Here is a 15984-nt window from a genome sequence, read left to right on the forward strand (position 1 = left end):
GCAGGCGGCGGGGGAGGGGGGAGTTAGCCACAGAAGAAGGGCCCACCCGCCTCAGACGGGAGGACTAGGACCAGGATGCCCACCAGCCAAGGCTCACCGGGCTCTGCATCGGGCCACTGGGAGCAACAAGCCTCTCCCTGCTCAGAACTTGCTCACCCAGGGATTTCTCCTGATTTCTCGTGATCTCTCGGTGTGTGCAGATGAAAACCTCCCTGAAGGCCATTCAGACAAACGGAGGGGAACACTTCCTGCTACCCAGGCTGCACAATCCAGGGGGCCCCCTTCCCCCTGCCCGGGGTCTGGGCTGGTGCAGCGTGTTTCAGACCTGGGGCTGGAAGAAGAGAAGCAGAGCAACAGGTAGCCAACTCGGCCCAGAGCCCAGGGGCACAGGGAAGAAAGCAGGGTCAAGGGTGGGGGCTCCTCATTCAACCAGAGCAGCTCTGCTGGGTCTGTGCTGTGTGTGTTGGACAAGGAACAGCATTTCTTTCTGAAACGACCCACTTCAAGCCCCCAACCCCATCTCTCAGGCTGACTAACAAGCCTGTGAAGAGGCCTCTGCCCTGGGATAGGTGTGGCCCCGGTGCCCCAGCTCCTCACACCTCCCAGGGCCTGCCGCACCCAGTCTCCCTCTAGTTAGGGGCCCGGAGGAATTCTCCCTCAGTTCGCCCCAGAAGGCTCTGGCTTTGGGAACAGAAACTAAAAAAAGACTAGAAGAAAGATCACTCAGCTCTGAATTTGAGGACCCAGATTCCTACCCCTTAAAGGAACTTTATATACTGGGGGTTCACTCAAGATTTATTTCTTCAGAATCCCACAGGTTTGCAAAGGAAAAAAGAAAGGGAGAACCTGGCCCCAGAGAGCCATGCAGGGGTGGATGGGGGGTGTTTGAGGAAATGGGAAGCACAGGGCGGGGTCCTTCCTTCCCTATGGCTGTCAGGCTGGAGCCACAGGAATGTGGGGGCTGGGCGAGTGTGTGGCAGAGATGCTGGGGAGCAGCATGGGAACAGCAGGGACACCGGCCAGACCTGGGCACTACCTCCCCTTGCCCAGACCCCATGGAAGCCATTCCTTTTCCTCCTTTCCCTGTCTGCAACGCCCCCCAGTCCCCAGCACCCTCCCCTCCATATGTCCATCATTAAGGGAAGCCATGTTCCGGCAGCTGCTGAAAAAATCAAGACATAGAAAACAGAGAAAGGATTCCTGTTCCAACACCACGAAGTTCCTTCAGGAATGTCTGTGATAAACGCCACCAGCCCGCCCAAGGGCAGCGGCAAGCACGGGAGCATGGGGGTGTATATGGGGGAGAGGGGAGGTGGAGTCCTGTTCCTGGGCAAGGCGCCCAGGCTCTCACGAGGAGGGTCAGAATCAGTCTCGATCTCAAACTCGCCCCATCCTCCCCACACACACCCCATGATGGTTTGCTCCAGAGCCCTGGCCTTCAAGGAGCACTTCCCAAACCTGCCTTCCTCTCCCAACTCTCTAGAAGAATCCTAAGAGGAGGGTAGAAAATCTGGTCCCCAGACAAGGGAAGGCCTCGGGCTCACCCAGCCTCCCTCTGACCACTGTGGGCCCAGAGCCCTCATCAGCCCCCAGCAGGGCCTCCACACAGACCCCTGGCTTGCCAGCCACAGCTCCAGGCTTCCACTCATCCACACACACTGAGGAGTCATTGCCAAGGCCTGCTGGCTTTCAAGGAGACTGTGGCAGAGCAGGGAGGCTGAGCAGCCTCTAGGCAGAGCCCCTGAGCAAGGGAGCCCTGCACTTAAGCTGTCCTGACCCCATAGCCTCATCGGCCATTCTGGCCAGAGCACCCCATCCCCTCCACAGGCTGACATCTCAGGTCAGCCAGAAGCCATCCAAGCATCAGACAAAGGGCCCACATCCAGGCTCAACTGCCTACCTCTACCCTGTTCCCAGTCCCAATCACTCCCAACCACCTTCCTCCTGTCTTCCAGAGGTACACACAGCCGTACAATCACTTATGAATGTCTTTACGTGGATTCATTTTTAGTTAAATTTATTTATTGAAAATGTCACCACAGTAAGTAGAGGCCAGTACGACTTGTCATAAATAAAAAGGTAGCCAATTAAAAATATACCATGAAAACAAAACAGAGCTATAAAAGTCTGGAAACTTTTCCCAATGGCCCTACACCCGAGGCCTTCTCCCTAGTAACAGGGGAAGTCAGGCATGAGTTCCAGAGACATGAGAACAGATTGGCACCCAGCTGAGACTTTCTTCTTGGCATAAAAGGACTGGAAAAGAATTGGAAAGGGAATCCCTTTCTTGCTCTGACTCTGTGCTTAATGCAGGCCCGTACTACCTAAAATCATCTTAAGGGAATGTGGGCATCCACCCCACACTTTGAAAATGCAGGACTAGAGGCCTCCTCTTCCTCGTGCTCAATGCACCGCAGAGGGCCTTCTATGAACACACCTTCCAGGCACAACCAGACCCCGCCCCCTGTGCCTGTCCTCACAGCAAGGCCCCCCAACTCCCTCTCCCGCATGCCTGCCCCGCTCCCTCCCAGAGGTCACCGCTGACTCAGGTGGGATACCAGGTAGACGAGGCCCACCAGCAGCAGTCCACGCACACCCAGCATCATCAGCAGGAAGAGCAGCAGGATGGAGGTCACGGGCTCCACGGCGTGGTTGCCCAGATGCCACTGGGGGAAGCCCATGTTCACCAGCTGCCGGTTGAGGTCATTGAAGGGGGACGGGGCGGCCCCCAGCCGAGCCCCGGCTTGCTGCTGGCGAGGGCCCGAACCCCCCAAGGGGGCGCCATGGCCCCTACTGAGAAAGCTCTGGAAGGTGGAGACAGAGAGAGAGAAATGAATCTAGAGAAAGCATCCTGGGAGTTGAAGTACCAGGCAACCGGGGAATCTTCTGGGCCAGGCCCCGCCCCCCAGGGCCACACCTTCCTTTCTCAGCTATCCCCCGGATGCTACCCCGCAGGGATCCCCCTCACTGAGTCACAAGCTCTCAGAGTGCAGAAAACGCCAGTCTATACTCCCCACGTCCTGCCAGGGAGAAGGTGCCCAGGTCAGAGAAGAGAAAAAGGGGCAAGGAGGACTGGATTCTAGGGTAGAGCTGGGAATAGCCATTTCTAATCCTCCTCGGTCCTCCCTTTACCACCATTCCTGGGTGGCCTGGGGCTCCTCTTCCCCACCTTCTCCACTTCTCTCTCAGCCAGCTGGCTCTTCAAAGAAAGATGCTGGCTCCAGCGGGGTTAGCCCGGTCAAGGGAGAGAGCGCTCTTGGATTCCAGGTCTGGGGAGGTTGCCGGGAAGAGTGAGAACTGGGAAGGCAGGCGGATCCTATCACAGATTGCAAGAATGCAATTTCCCCCCAAGTCTTGACCCTCATCTCATGCTCCTTAGCCTGGCTCTCTGCAAAGAGGGCTTCTGACTAGAGAAGGCTAATGACGAGCAAGAGAGCTTCTGCTTGCTAAGGGGTAACTGACACGGAGGGCAGGAGCCCAGCTGCTCCCCCGCCACGGGCGCACACCTGTCGAGGGGCGCTACTGCGTGCTGGGAGAGTGTTCCTCACGCGGGGGTCGTCGTCCTGCACTATCTCCCCATTGGCCAAGATCCGCACCATCCTCCCAGGAACGATGGGTCCCTGCTGGGCTGCGCCTGTCCCCAGACCTCAAAAACCTGAAAGGAACAATTTATCAGAGATAAGGGGACGTTCGCCTTCCATGGGAACAATGGCAATTCTGGGTGCCCACGCTGGTTACCCAGACAGAGCAGGCAGGCGCTGCGTCTGATTAATTCCAAGGAGAGAAATAAATGCGAGTTATTTGTCAAATGAAAACCTTTCAGACATCGAGGCCACTGGGAAAACTACCAAAGGAAGCCGGGGTGATGGAAGTTGTGTGACCCTGTAGCGCCCGCAACCACAGGAAGGAGAGCCCTTGCCGCGCCCCATCTCACACCCCCCAACACTCTCTGGAGCGAGGGACAGTTAGAGAACCCCAGGATGTAGCCGGCTTGCCCAGCACCACTCTTCTAGAGGCAGCAGAGCCAGAACGTGAAGCCGGGAACTCTGGCGCTAGGCCCTTTTCTGGGCTCTGAACATGGAGTCCAGGGCACCCAGCTCTCCAGTGTCTCCGTTTCCCATCCCTTAAAAAGGGGCCCATTGGGAGTAAATGCCAAGGACCCGGGCCTTCTCCCCAGAGAGGATCTGGGCCCACTTGGGAGCCACTTTAGGTCCACGGCCTGGCAGCCGACCCCACTCACGGCCACAGGGCCCGGGGAGCTGGCTGGAGGGGCAGACCCTTCTGGCAGAAGGCACACCCCTCGCCTGCCCCTCACCTCTGAGATAAAACCAGCCTTCTCTGCCATCGCGGGCAGAGCCAACCTGCCCAAAATTGGGAATGGGGGATGCTGCTGTGGCTCTGGGAGGACCCCACTCCGGAGACCCCAAGGGTGTCCATGGGCTGGAGGTGGGGGTGGGGGTCCTTCCACGGCTCTCCCCGAGTCTGTGTCAAAGCCATTTTTTCTCAGGAGACGAGCCACCGTTTTCACTTAAATTCTGAAAAGCATCTGGGACACCCACGCCAAAAGGGATTTAGAGCCCCTGTTCTGTTGCCCTTGGGCTAGAGCCTGGGCCAGGCGTGTCCCCGTTCTGAAGCCCGCTGTTCCCTGCAGAAGGCCGAGCGGGTCACGCAGCTCCGCAGCCCCTCGGTGCTTTGCGCCCCCGCGCCCGCTGGATGGGCTGAGGCCGCAGCCAGCCCCGGGGCACCTGACTCGGGGAGGGGGGCGCGCGGGCGATCGCAGGGGGCGTGAGGCAGGGCAGGGGCGGGGGGATCCGGGGACGGGGCGCCGCCCCAGCTGCCGAGCCCGACCCCGGGGGAGGAGAGGGATGCGCGCTCGCTGGCCCTCGCCCCGAGCCGGGACACCCACCTGCGGTCGCGGCTCCCGGCCTCAGCGGCGTCCACTCCCGGCGGCTCCCAGGCCGCTTCCTCCCACCTGACCTCACAGGAAGCGCGCGCCGCAGCGGCGCGGCCCCCTCTGCAGGCCTCGGGGGGAACTGCAGCTGCCGGGCCCCCGGGCGGTGCAGGGCGGAGAGGAGGGAGAAAGGGGGCGCCACCGGGAAGGGAAGGGGGAGGGAAAAAAGAGGATAGGGAAGGAAGAAAGGAAGGAAGAAGGAGGACAGAAAGGAGGAGGGAGAACAGGAGGAAGAAAGGGAAGTGGACCCCATGGTGGAAAAACCCAGAAGGTGGGAGACCCTCTGCCCTGGGTGGAAAGACAGCACACGCTCAACCCACCGATGAGAGTTTGCTGAGCAGCTGGGGGGGATGCCTCTTGAGTAAGACCCAACCCTACCCTCAAGGATCTCCAACTCCAGTGGGGAAGATGAGGCGTGAACCACAAGGCAGGTGCAAATAACTGTAACTTGAAGGAAGGCAGGCTTCCTGGAGGAGGTGGTCCTTGAGCCGGGGCCAGAAGTTTAACTAGGATAAATAGGGAAGAGTGCCACGCGTCAACGGACTGAACAATCAACCTCTGCCTCTTTCCTGATGTTTTCGTGTCCCCACCCTCCTGCCGACTTTCAAAAGCTGGTCCCTGTGAACCCATTCACCAGTGGGAGAGAATGAGTTCTGTAGTCCCACAGTTTGGGTTTCAGGCTCTGGCAAGTTACTGGGCTGCTCACTCTCCTCGTTTGCAAAATGGGGATAATCACACTTCACAGGACTGTTGCCAAGATTAAGAATGAGAGTTGCTGACACATGGCAAGTGTTGATAAACATTGGCTGTGACTATCAGGGAATAGATGCTTCTGGAAGGAGGCAGTTATTTGTCAAGTATATAGTAAGACCCACTGGGTACATACAGAGTAGTAAGATGCCCGCTGGCCCCTAGTGAGGGAAGCAGAAAGAAGGGTGAAATGTAGGCCTTGCCTTAAGGACTCATCACCTGCTATCATGGTTTAATTCTTTGATTATGAAACCTCATCAGTAAAAAATGTTAAGCAGGTCCCTGATATCTATATCTCATTTGTGTATTATTTATTGGCTTGTGGATAAAAGGCAGCTGCTAGAGCCAACCTGGCTTGAACCTGGCACAGCTGCTTTCTAGTGGTACGATGGGCCCGTTTTATTCAGCCTTTCTGGTTTGAGTTCCTTCGTCTTTAAAATGAGGATAATACCGGTACTTTTGTCATCGGATCTTCATGGAGCACTGAGCACTTGAGGTACAGCCTGTCACTGTAAGTGCCCAGGACTGCTGATGCTCACGGTCATTACCACCACTCTGCTACGGTAAGTCAGTTATAACCCATGGACTCTAAACAAGACTAGGATATCAGATAGATACAAAACTGAAATCCTAATGCTTTCTTCCTGCACTCCGATGCAGGGGTTAGTGTGGAAGGGGTGATCCCAGGGCAGGATTCCTTTTTTCTTTTCTTTTTTAAATATTTTATTCATTTATTTATTTGACGGAGAGAGAGAAGGCGGGAGAGGGAACACCAACTGGGGGAGTGGGAGAGGGAGAAGCAGGCTTCCCGCTGAGCGGGGCAGGGAGAGGGGGAGGCTGTCTCCCAGGACCCTGGGATCAGGACCTGAGCCATGCAGATGCCCCTAGGGCAGGATTCCTGATTCGCAGGGGTGGTCTGCTGCTCTCAAAAGTGGCTGCGCATTGGAATTACCTGGGATGTTTAAAAACAATCCCAATGCCTAAGTCCCATCCCAGAGGTGACAATACTCTGGATCTGGGATGCAACCTAGTTACGGAGATATTTTAAAAAACGAATTCTACTGGGTGATGGATACTGGGGAGGGTATGTGCTATGGTGAGTGCTGTGAAATGTGTAAGCCTGATGATTCACATACCTGTACCCCTGGGGCAAATAATACATTATATATTAACAAAATAAAACAAAACCAAAACCAAACAAACAAAAACTAATTCCAGGTGATTCTAATGAGCAGCATGAGCTGAGAACCACTGCCTTCCATGAACAGATCCACACAAGTGGGGCTCACAACCCAAGATCACCAAAGACAGAAGACTTTAGTGGGCTGGGGGAACCAGGGAGGAGATACGGGATGTACCCAGGAAGCCTTGCGCCAGTGCAACTGCTGCCAAAGAGACACGGTCCCGCCAGAGACCCGCCGTGAGAGCCCAGAGGAGAACATCTCTCTAGAGAAGGTCAGGAACAGCCTTAGGGGACAGTAATGTTTGACTAGACTTTGAAAAGACCTATCAGTACCAATTAAAACAGCCTCAGAAGGCTATGACTCACTTTTCCCCACTCTCCACTTCCTTCAGGTGTCTCCCCTGCTCAAGAATCTGCAATAGCTCCCTATTGTCTGCTCCAAAAAGACCCAGCTCATTGGCGGGCTCTGACAACCTTCCAAATCTGGCCCCAGCACACTCTTACCAACTCCCTGACTCAGCTCCACTCACCTGGTCCTGAAGTATGTCACCCAGAGTCCTACTTGGCTTAGGCCTAGAAGTTTGGCCTGTAGGTCCTCTCCACCCAATCTAAAGCCTCCCACGCTTTTATACCAACAACACAAACTTCAGTTCTGAGTGTTCCATGTAATAATAATAACCCCTGTGTGTGCAGAGTCCCTATGCTTTCCAAAGTGCTTTTCCAGACCATATCATTCTTCTTTGGATTATGACATAGGAGCATAGGTATTATTGTTCCCTTTTGCTAATAAGAAACTGAGACTCAGGGGTGCCTGGGTGGCTCAGTGGGTTAAGCCTCTGCCTTCGGCTCAGGTCAAGATCTCAGGGTCCTGGGATGGAGCCCCTCATCAGGCTCTCTGCTCAGCGGGGAGCCTGCTTCCCCCTCTCTCTCTGCCTGCCTCTCTGCCTACTTGTGATCTCTCTTCTGTCAAATAGATAAATAAAGTCTTAAAAAAAAAAAAAAAAGAAAGAAAAGAAAAGAAACTGAGACTCAGAGACATGATACATGGCCAGCTCCAGGTCAGTGGTAGTGCCAGGATTCAAATGAACCCAGGTTCTCCCCTCCCCCTCAGGCCCATCCCCTCTCTGCTGCCTCTTTATTTTTGTGCTTCCCATACCCAATGCCATGAGCATGAGACTGCCACCCTCCCCCGCCCCCACCATCATGCCTTAATCCCAGCAGGTGTCCCATTAAAGCATGCTTTTGGCTCTGCTGGTTGTCATTGCACACTTTTGCTAAAGTTTGGGACTCCCTGCTTTAGACCAGTGGCTTTGCAAACACTTTTGGTCCAGTACATTTTACATCATGACCTAGTAGCCGCACTCATGTGAAGAAGTTTCAACAACAGTATTTACCCTTTCTACATGAAATATACTGTGATGTTTTCTATTTTTTTTAAAGATTTTATTGATTTATTTGACAGACAGAGATCACAAGTAGGCAGAGAGGCAGGCAGAGAGAGAGGAGGAAGTAGGCTCCCCGCTGAGCAGTGAGCCTGATGCGGGGCTCGATCCCAGGACCCTGGGATCATGACCTGAGCCGAAGGCAGAGGCTTTAACCCACTGAGCCACCCAGGCGCCCCAGTTTTCTATTTTTTAAGGGAAAAAAAGTGCTAATCAATTTCTCACACTATTTTGCTATCCATGAATATAGTGGTTCCCAGCCCTGATTGCATGTTAGAATCACCAAAGGGAAATTTCCTAAACTATTGGTGCCCAAACCAGTTGGATCAGAACTCCAGGAGGTGAAGCATGGACATCTCCATGCCAGGTTACTTAATAAGCACTCAAGCTTGTAGATACTAATGTGCGGTTTAAAAACACTGCAGTAGATGTTCCTCCGGGGTGCATGGCTGCCCCTAAACTTAGAGTTCCTTCAGATACAGAGCAGTAAGTTCCACTTGGCTAACAAAGATAAGCTTGTGTAATAAGACCCAAGCCCCAAAAAGGAAACACTGCCCAGAGCACATCACCACAATGGCACTGACAATCCAAATGCCTCCACTGACTATCCAAACGCCAGGAACAAAGACCAACCCCGGGCCTCCAATATGGCACCAATCCTCAAAGAAACCCTCTGATACACTGGTGGCAAGTTGACTTCACTGCGCCCCTTCCACCCCAAGGGCCAGAAATTCATTCTAGCAGGGAGAGACACCCATTCCAGGTGTATGTTTGCCTTTCCCGCCTGGAGGGCCTCACCCCAAATCACACATCTTATAGAGTGTTTAATCTCCTGGTCCAGGATCCCACGTAACATGGCATCAGACCCAAGGTCCCACTTCCCAGCCAAGCAGGTGCAAGAGGGTTCCCGTAACCATAGGATCCACTGGTTACATCACATACTACATCAGCTGGCCTAATACAGTATTTGAATGGCACCCTGAGGACCCAGTCCAGTGCCAGCTCAGAGACAATACTCAGCAAGAATGCTGTGCCATCCGCAAGGCATGCATTCTCTACCTTAAACCAAAGGCCTCTATACAAGCTGTGTATCTCCAGTTGGAAAACACTTGGATTCAGGAACTTGGAGGTGGAAGCAGCAGTGGCCCCGCTTACCATCGTGCCCAATGACCCTCTTGGGGAATGTGTGCCTTCCGTCCCCACAACTCTGGGATCTGCAAAGATGGAAGTCCTGCACCCCAAAGGGGAGCACCAGCACCAGAGAACACAGCAGGAGTTCTTTCAAACAATAAGCTAAGGGTGCAGCCTGAATACTTTGGGTTCTTGTTTCTGGAAATTAGCAGGCAAGAAGAGGAGCCATTGCCCTTGTCCAAGAGTGACTCGTCCTTGTCACTGGGAGGAGGGAGGGCTGCTCTTACATTAATGCAGACAGGACAACCATATCTGGCCCCCAGATGGCCCACTTGGATGCCTCTTGCTTGTCCTTTACCCGAGTGTAGTGGTAAAGGGCAGTGCAACAACTCTGTCCTCACGAGGCCATGTGACCAGAAGCTCAGAGCCCTCAGGGATGAGGGTCTGGGTCACACTTCCAGGTGAGTCACCGAGGCCAATAGAGATACCAGGTGAGGGGGAGGGGAGGGGAGGGGAGGGACGATGATCATTTGCAGCTACAATGGAGGAGACTGTAGTTGGTCCCCCCAGTATTTCTCCAGAAGACCGATCCACCGGAATCCTGAGAGAGTGGATCCCGAACGGTGTGAAGGGTGGGCTGTAGGAGACAGGAAGATGTGCTTGCCAGACCCCTCCCCCACCCCCCGCTGGGGGAAGGACTTGTTGCTCTAACTTCTGCAAGAGCATCTGGAACTTTTAGCTGTCAGCCCCTTCACACAAGTTGCTCTGCTGCGGACTTTGCCCAGGGTCAAGTCCTCCCACAGTCCATGACTGAGGGACACAGAAGATATGTGCGGGCTGTGTCAGCTTCAGAGATCCTGCTGAGGTTGGCTGAGGGGGTCAGGTTTTTATCATAACTTAGTTTTCCCTTCTGCTCAACCCTCTTTGCTCTGTCTCCCTCAACGATCTACTGAACTCCCAGTTCTGTCTCAAGAGTTTGCTTCCTGGAGAACCCAAAAGGGAACAAGTCCCCATTCTGCTGGAGTGGAAGAAAATTTAATCTCCTTTACTGTGAGATAGCTGCTGCCTCTGACGTAGCAGGCACAGCCAAACGTCCTTCAGATTCATAGCCCCCTTTAGCCTTTTCATTACTGAGCCCTCCCCCTCCACCAAGGTTTGGCAGGTAACTAGACATCCGTCTACGTAGCTGGAAAATCCAAAATAAACGATGAGAATTAAGAAGGCATTTTAGTAAGATTGTTGTCTATAAATTGGTCATATTCTTAAATACAGGCAGCAGAGTTAAAAAATTAAATTACAAGAGGCGCCTGGGTGGCTCAGTGGGTTAAAGCCTCTGCCTTCGGCTCAGGTCATGATCCCAGAGTACTGGGATCGGGCCCCGCATCAGGCTCTCTGCTGAGCGGGGAGCCTGCCTCCTCCTCTCTCTCTGCCTGCCTCTCTGCCTACCTGTGACCTCTGTCTGTCAAATAAAATAAATAAATAGTCCTTAAAAAATTAAATTACAAAAATAATACCAAATGAGATATCGCTTGGAAAATGCATGTACAGGGGCGCCTGGGTGGCTCAGTGGGTTAAAGCCTCTGCTTTTGGGATCAAGCCCCACATCGGGCTCTCTCAGCAGGGAGCCTGCTTCCTCCTCCTCTCTCTCTGCCTGCCTCTTTGACTGCTTGTGATCTCTGTCTGTCAAATAAGTAAATAAAATATTAAAAATATATATATATGTATAAATCCGCTAGGATTAATCTAAGATTAAAGTTGTGCATGGGGTCCTCTATTCTCTTCCACCCATCTATGTGTTTATCCTTCTGCTAATAGCACAGAGTCTTGATTATGTAGCTGTATCATAATTCTTGATATCGGGTAAGAATGATTCTTTCCCCCTTTATTCCTCTTCTTCAAAATTGTTTTAGTTTTATAGCTCCTTTGTCTTTCCATATAAAATTTAGAATAATCTTGTCTATATCTACAAAAAATCTTACTGGGATTTTGATAGGAATTGTGTTAAACCTGTCTATCAATTTGGGAGAAATTGGCATCTTTTTACTCTGTGGTATCTCCCACTATTTGTGTATACAATTTGTCCCTCAGCTTATTTAGATCTTTTTCTGTTTCTTCTGTCAGCACAGTGTAGTTTTCAGCATATCAGTGCTATACATGCTTTGCTAAATTTACACCAAAATATTTCATTTTTAAATGATTGCAAATGATATTATATTTTAGATTTCACTGTCCATATGTTAATTGCTAGTATATTAAACTACAATTAATTATTGTATATTTGTCTTATATTCCATGACCTAGCTGAATTCTCTTACTAGTACTAGGTATTTTTGTAGATGTATTGGAATTTTCTGTGTAAACAATCAGGTCGTTTGCAAATAGAGTCCATTTTATTTCTTCCTTTCCAATCTTTATGTCTTATTTCTTTTTGTTGCCTTAACGCACTGGCTAGAACTTCCAATACTACATTGAATAATAATGGTGAAAGTAGACATTCTTGCTCGTTCCCAAACTTAAGGGGAAAATCACTGTTTTTCCCCATGAAATATATTAATTGTAGGGTATGTATATGTGTGTGTGTGTGTGTGTGTGTGTGTGTGTGTGTATACACAGATGCTCTTCATCAAACTGAGGAATATCCTATTTCTATTTTTCTGAGCATTTTTAGCATGGATAGGGTATTGAATTTTGTCAAATGCTTTTTCCGTATTGATTGATATGATGGTGTGATTCTCCTTTTTTAATATGTCAATGTGTTAGATTATATTGAGTGATTTTCAAATACTAAATCAGACTTGCATGTCTTTTTATAAATTGCTAAATTGTATTTGCCAGTATTTTGTTTAGGGTTTTACATCTATTTTCATGGAGGATATTGAGGATTGTTTTCCTGGGGATTTTTTTTTTTTTTTTGGTACTATCTCTGTCTAATTTTATTGTCAGGGCAATACTACCTTTATAAAATGAATTAGTAAATGTTCCCTCTTATTTTCTGGAAAAGTTTATACAGAATTAGCATTAATTCTTTAAATGTTTGGTAGAGGGGTGCCTGGGTGGTGGAGGTAGTTGAGCATCAACTCTTGGTATAGGCTCAAGTCGTGATCTCAGGGTTGTAATCTCATGGTCGTGAGATAGAGCCCCACGTCACGGAGTCTGCTTGGGACTCTCTCTCCCTCTCCCTCTGCCCCTCTGCCTCTCCCCCACCAAATCAATTAATCAATCAATCAATCAATCTTAAAAAAAATTAAATGTTTGGTAGAATTCACCAGTGAAACCATCTAGACATGGGGATTTATTTGGGGGAGTTTTAAAATTATGAATTCAATTTCTTCGATGGCTATAGGGTTGTTCAAATTATCTATTTCCTATTGAGTGAATCGTAGTGATGTGTTTTGGGGCAATTGGTCCATTTTGTCTACATTGTCAAATATATATTTGTCGAGTTGTTTGTAATATTCCCTTATTATCTTTGTAGTGTCTGCTGGATCTGCTGTGATAGCCGTGCTTCATTCCTGATACTGCTATTTGTGCCTTCTTTCTTTTCCCATTCATTCTTGCTGAAGATTTGTCAATTTCAGTGTTCTTTTCAAAGAATCTGCTTTTATGTCATTGATTGCTCTATCGATTTTTTGTTTTCAATTTCACTGACTTCTGTGCTTTGCTATTCCCTTCCTTCTGTTTGCTTTGGATTTATTTTGTTCTTCTTTTTCTAAGTTTTTAAGGTAAAAGCTTAGAAGATTTGTCTGAGACTTTTCCTGTTTTCTAATGTAAACATTTACTGGTTTGTATTTCCCTCTCAGCTTTAGCTCTGCCCTACAGATTTTGATATGTTGTATTTTCATTTCATTTAGTTCAATGAATTTTGAATTTCTTTGTTATTCCCCCTTTGACGCATAGGTTATCTAGAAGAGTGAATCTTCAGGTGTTTGGAACTTTGCCTATTACCTTTCTATCACTGTTTTTTTTTTATTCCACGGGGATCAGAAAACACTCTCCATATGAGTTCAGTCCTTTAAAATTTGTTGAGGTTTGATTTATAGTCAAAAACAAACTTTTTTTTTTTTCCCCACTAGTATAGTTAGAGGTTGGCAGCATGAGAAAGGGGAGGACCAGGTGGAGATTTGGGGCGCCTGGAGAGAACTAGGTCTGCCTCAATCCAAAAGGAATCAAAAGCTCAAAGGTGGTTTGGGAAGGCCAGAACTATCAGGGAAGGAGGAGGGTCCAGGGGGTGAGAGGGACGTTTGAGAGCTAGGGTCAAGGGATTACCCTCTGCCTGCTGGGATCCCTCTCAGCCGTTCTAGTCTGGCAGGAAGGGGGCAGCCTGCAACCTTTATGGACCAGTCTGAAGCTGCCAAATGCCCCAGGCAGGGGGATGGAGGAGGCTCACAAAAGCTTGCCCTCCAGGACAATGATGTCACTGATCTCCAGCTTTTCTGCCAGGGAAGCTATCTTGGTGGATATTCCATAGGTGACTGAAAAGAACGTGTGTTCTGCAGCTTCCAGGTGGAATGTTCTATAAATCTCAATTATGTACGGTTGGCTGATGGTGGTGTTGAGTCCTTCTATATTACTGCTGATTTCCTATCTAGTCAGTTATTGGGAAAGAGGTATTGAAGTTTCTAACTATAATTGTGGATTTGTCTACTTTCTCCTTTCAGTCCTACCAGTTTTTGTTTCACAAATTTGAAGCTCTGTTATTTGGTGTGTACATTTTTAGGATTTTGCATCTTTTCAATAGATTGGCTGTTTTGTCATCTATAATGTCATCCTGATAATATTCCTTACTCTGAAGTCTACTTTATCCTGTTCTTTTTATTAATGTTTACATAATGTCTTTTTCCCATAATTTTACTTTCAGCTTGCCTATATTATTATATTTGAAGTGAGTTTCTTATAGATGACATATTTTTAAAACTACTCTGCTGATCTTTTATTATGTGATTATTTAGATCACTTACCTTTAATGTAATTATTGGTATATTAGGGCTTATGCCTACCAATTTTATTTTTTCTGTTTTTCATTGTTCTGTTTTTGTTTTTCTGCCCTCCTATGGGTTACTTGAGCATTTTTAAGAATTCCATTTTTACTTATTTATAGTATTTTGTTATATCTATTAATATAACATATTTAGTGGTTTCTGTAAGTATTATATTACATGTACATAACTTATCATAACTGACTGGTGGCATCATTTTACTAGTTTGAGTGAAGTATAAGAATCTACTTCCCTTTATGTCCCTTTAACCTCCCAATTATAGTGTAATTGTCTTAAATATTTCCTCTACATATATTTGGAACCACATCAAATAATGTTATTATTTTAGTTTCAACTGTCAAAGATAATTTAGAAAAGTCAAGGGAAAAAGGAAAGCCCATTTTATTTACCCATATTTTTGCTTACCATGTTACTTCTTCCTTCTTGGTATTTCAAGGTTCTTTTACTTTTTCCTTTCTGTTTGGAGAACTTTGTATAGCCACGAAGTTGCTATAGAGTAGGTTTCCTGGTGACAATTTATTTTAATTTTCTTTCCCTAGGGTATCTTCATATCCTCTTGCTTCCTGAAGGATATAGGATTCTGGGTTGACAGGCATTTCTTTCAACACTTAAAACAATATTGTTCCATTTCCTCCTGGCCTCATGGTGTTTTGGTGAGAAATCTGCTGTTGGTAGAATCATTATGCCCTGTGAGTGAGGTATTGTTTTACTTCTGGCTGCTTTCAGGGTTTTTTTCCTTTGTCTTTAGTTTCCAGAAGTTTAATTATGATGTGTGTTGGATGGACTTCTCTGGATTTATCCTCTTAGGAATTCATTCTGCTTCTTGAATCTTCAGATTTACATCTCTGGTCAAGTTTGGGAAGTTTTCAGCCATTATTTCTTCAAGTACTTTTGCAGCCCTACTTCCTTTCTTTTCTCCTTCTGTGAATTCAATGATATATATATTAGATCTTTTATTATAATCCCTACAGGTCCCTGAGGCTCTGTTCTCTCTCTCTCCCTTTCTTTTTTTCCCCAGTAGTTTCTGTTCAGATTGGATAATTTCTATTGTTCTACCTTCCAGTTTACTGATTCCATTCTGCTGTCCATCTACAATGTAGATTTTTTTCATTTGCTATCTTCCTGGTTCTTGGTTTTAAGTGATTTTCAAATGAAATCTGGACATTTTCGCACTATGGTATGAGAGTCTGCCTCTTATTTAAACCTTCTGTTTTAGCTGGCTTTCTCTGACACTACTCCAGCAGGAGAAGGAGGGACATTGCCTCATTAATGACAGGAGGGAAGTAGAACTCCATGTTTCCCACTCACCCTCCATTGGCACCCAAGGAGGAGCAACATTCTATATCACTGCTGGGTGAGGATGGGAGTTTCTATTCCCCAAATGGTCTCCACAGATACCAGGGGTTGGAGGTGGGGGGACTCATTACCAGCTAATGAGGATGAAAGTGACTCCCTACTTGGCCTCCTCCTTTTTTACAGCATCATGAGGACAGAGGTCTAAGCTCCCCATTGGCTCTTGCAGGTGTGGAT

The 15984-nt window shown here is 48.5% G+C and overlaps 1 protein-coding gene across 1 annotated transcript; it reads right to left on the reverse strand.

The window, feature by feature from the left end:
• Nucleotides 1–2009: 2009 nt before the first annotated feature.
• FAM241B (family with sequence similarity 241 member B) lies at nucleotides 2010–4969 on the reverse strand. Its single transcript, XM_080823676.1, has 3 exons — nucleotides 4907–4969; nucleotides 3507–3655; nucleotides 2010–2804 (listed from the first exon to the last, which is right to left on the reverse strand). The coding sequence occupies exons 2-3, from the start codon at nucleotides 3597–3599 to the stop codon at nucleotides 2535–2537; spliced, it is 363 nt and encodes a 120-aa protein (XP_080679802.1). The 5' UTR covers nucleotides 3600–3655; nucleotides 4907–4969; the 3' UTR covers nucleotides 2010–2534.
• Between the last annotated feature and the right edge of the window lie 11015 nt (nucleotides 4970–15984).

Source organism: Martes martes (assembly GCF_963455335.1).
Source record: "Martes martes genome assembly, chromosome: 14".
Lineage (NCBI taxonomy): Eukaryota > Metazoa > Chordata > Mammalia > Carnivora > Mustelidae > Martes > Martes martes.

Excerpts from the sequence above, each read along its gene's own strand:
- FAM241B (XM_080823676.1), bottom strand. The coding sequence starts at position 3,599 with ATGGTGCGGATCTTGGCCAATGGGGAGATAGTGCAGGACGACGACCCC. Across the intron at positions 2,805-3,506 it reads GCAGTAGCGCCCCTCGACAG|AGCTTTCTCAGTAGGGGCCA; the intron begins GTGTGCGCCCGT and ends TCCACCTTCCAG.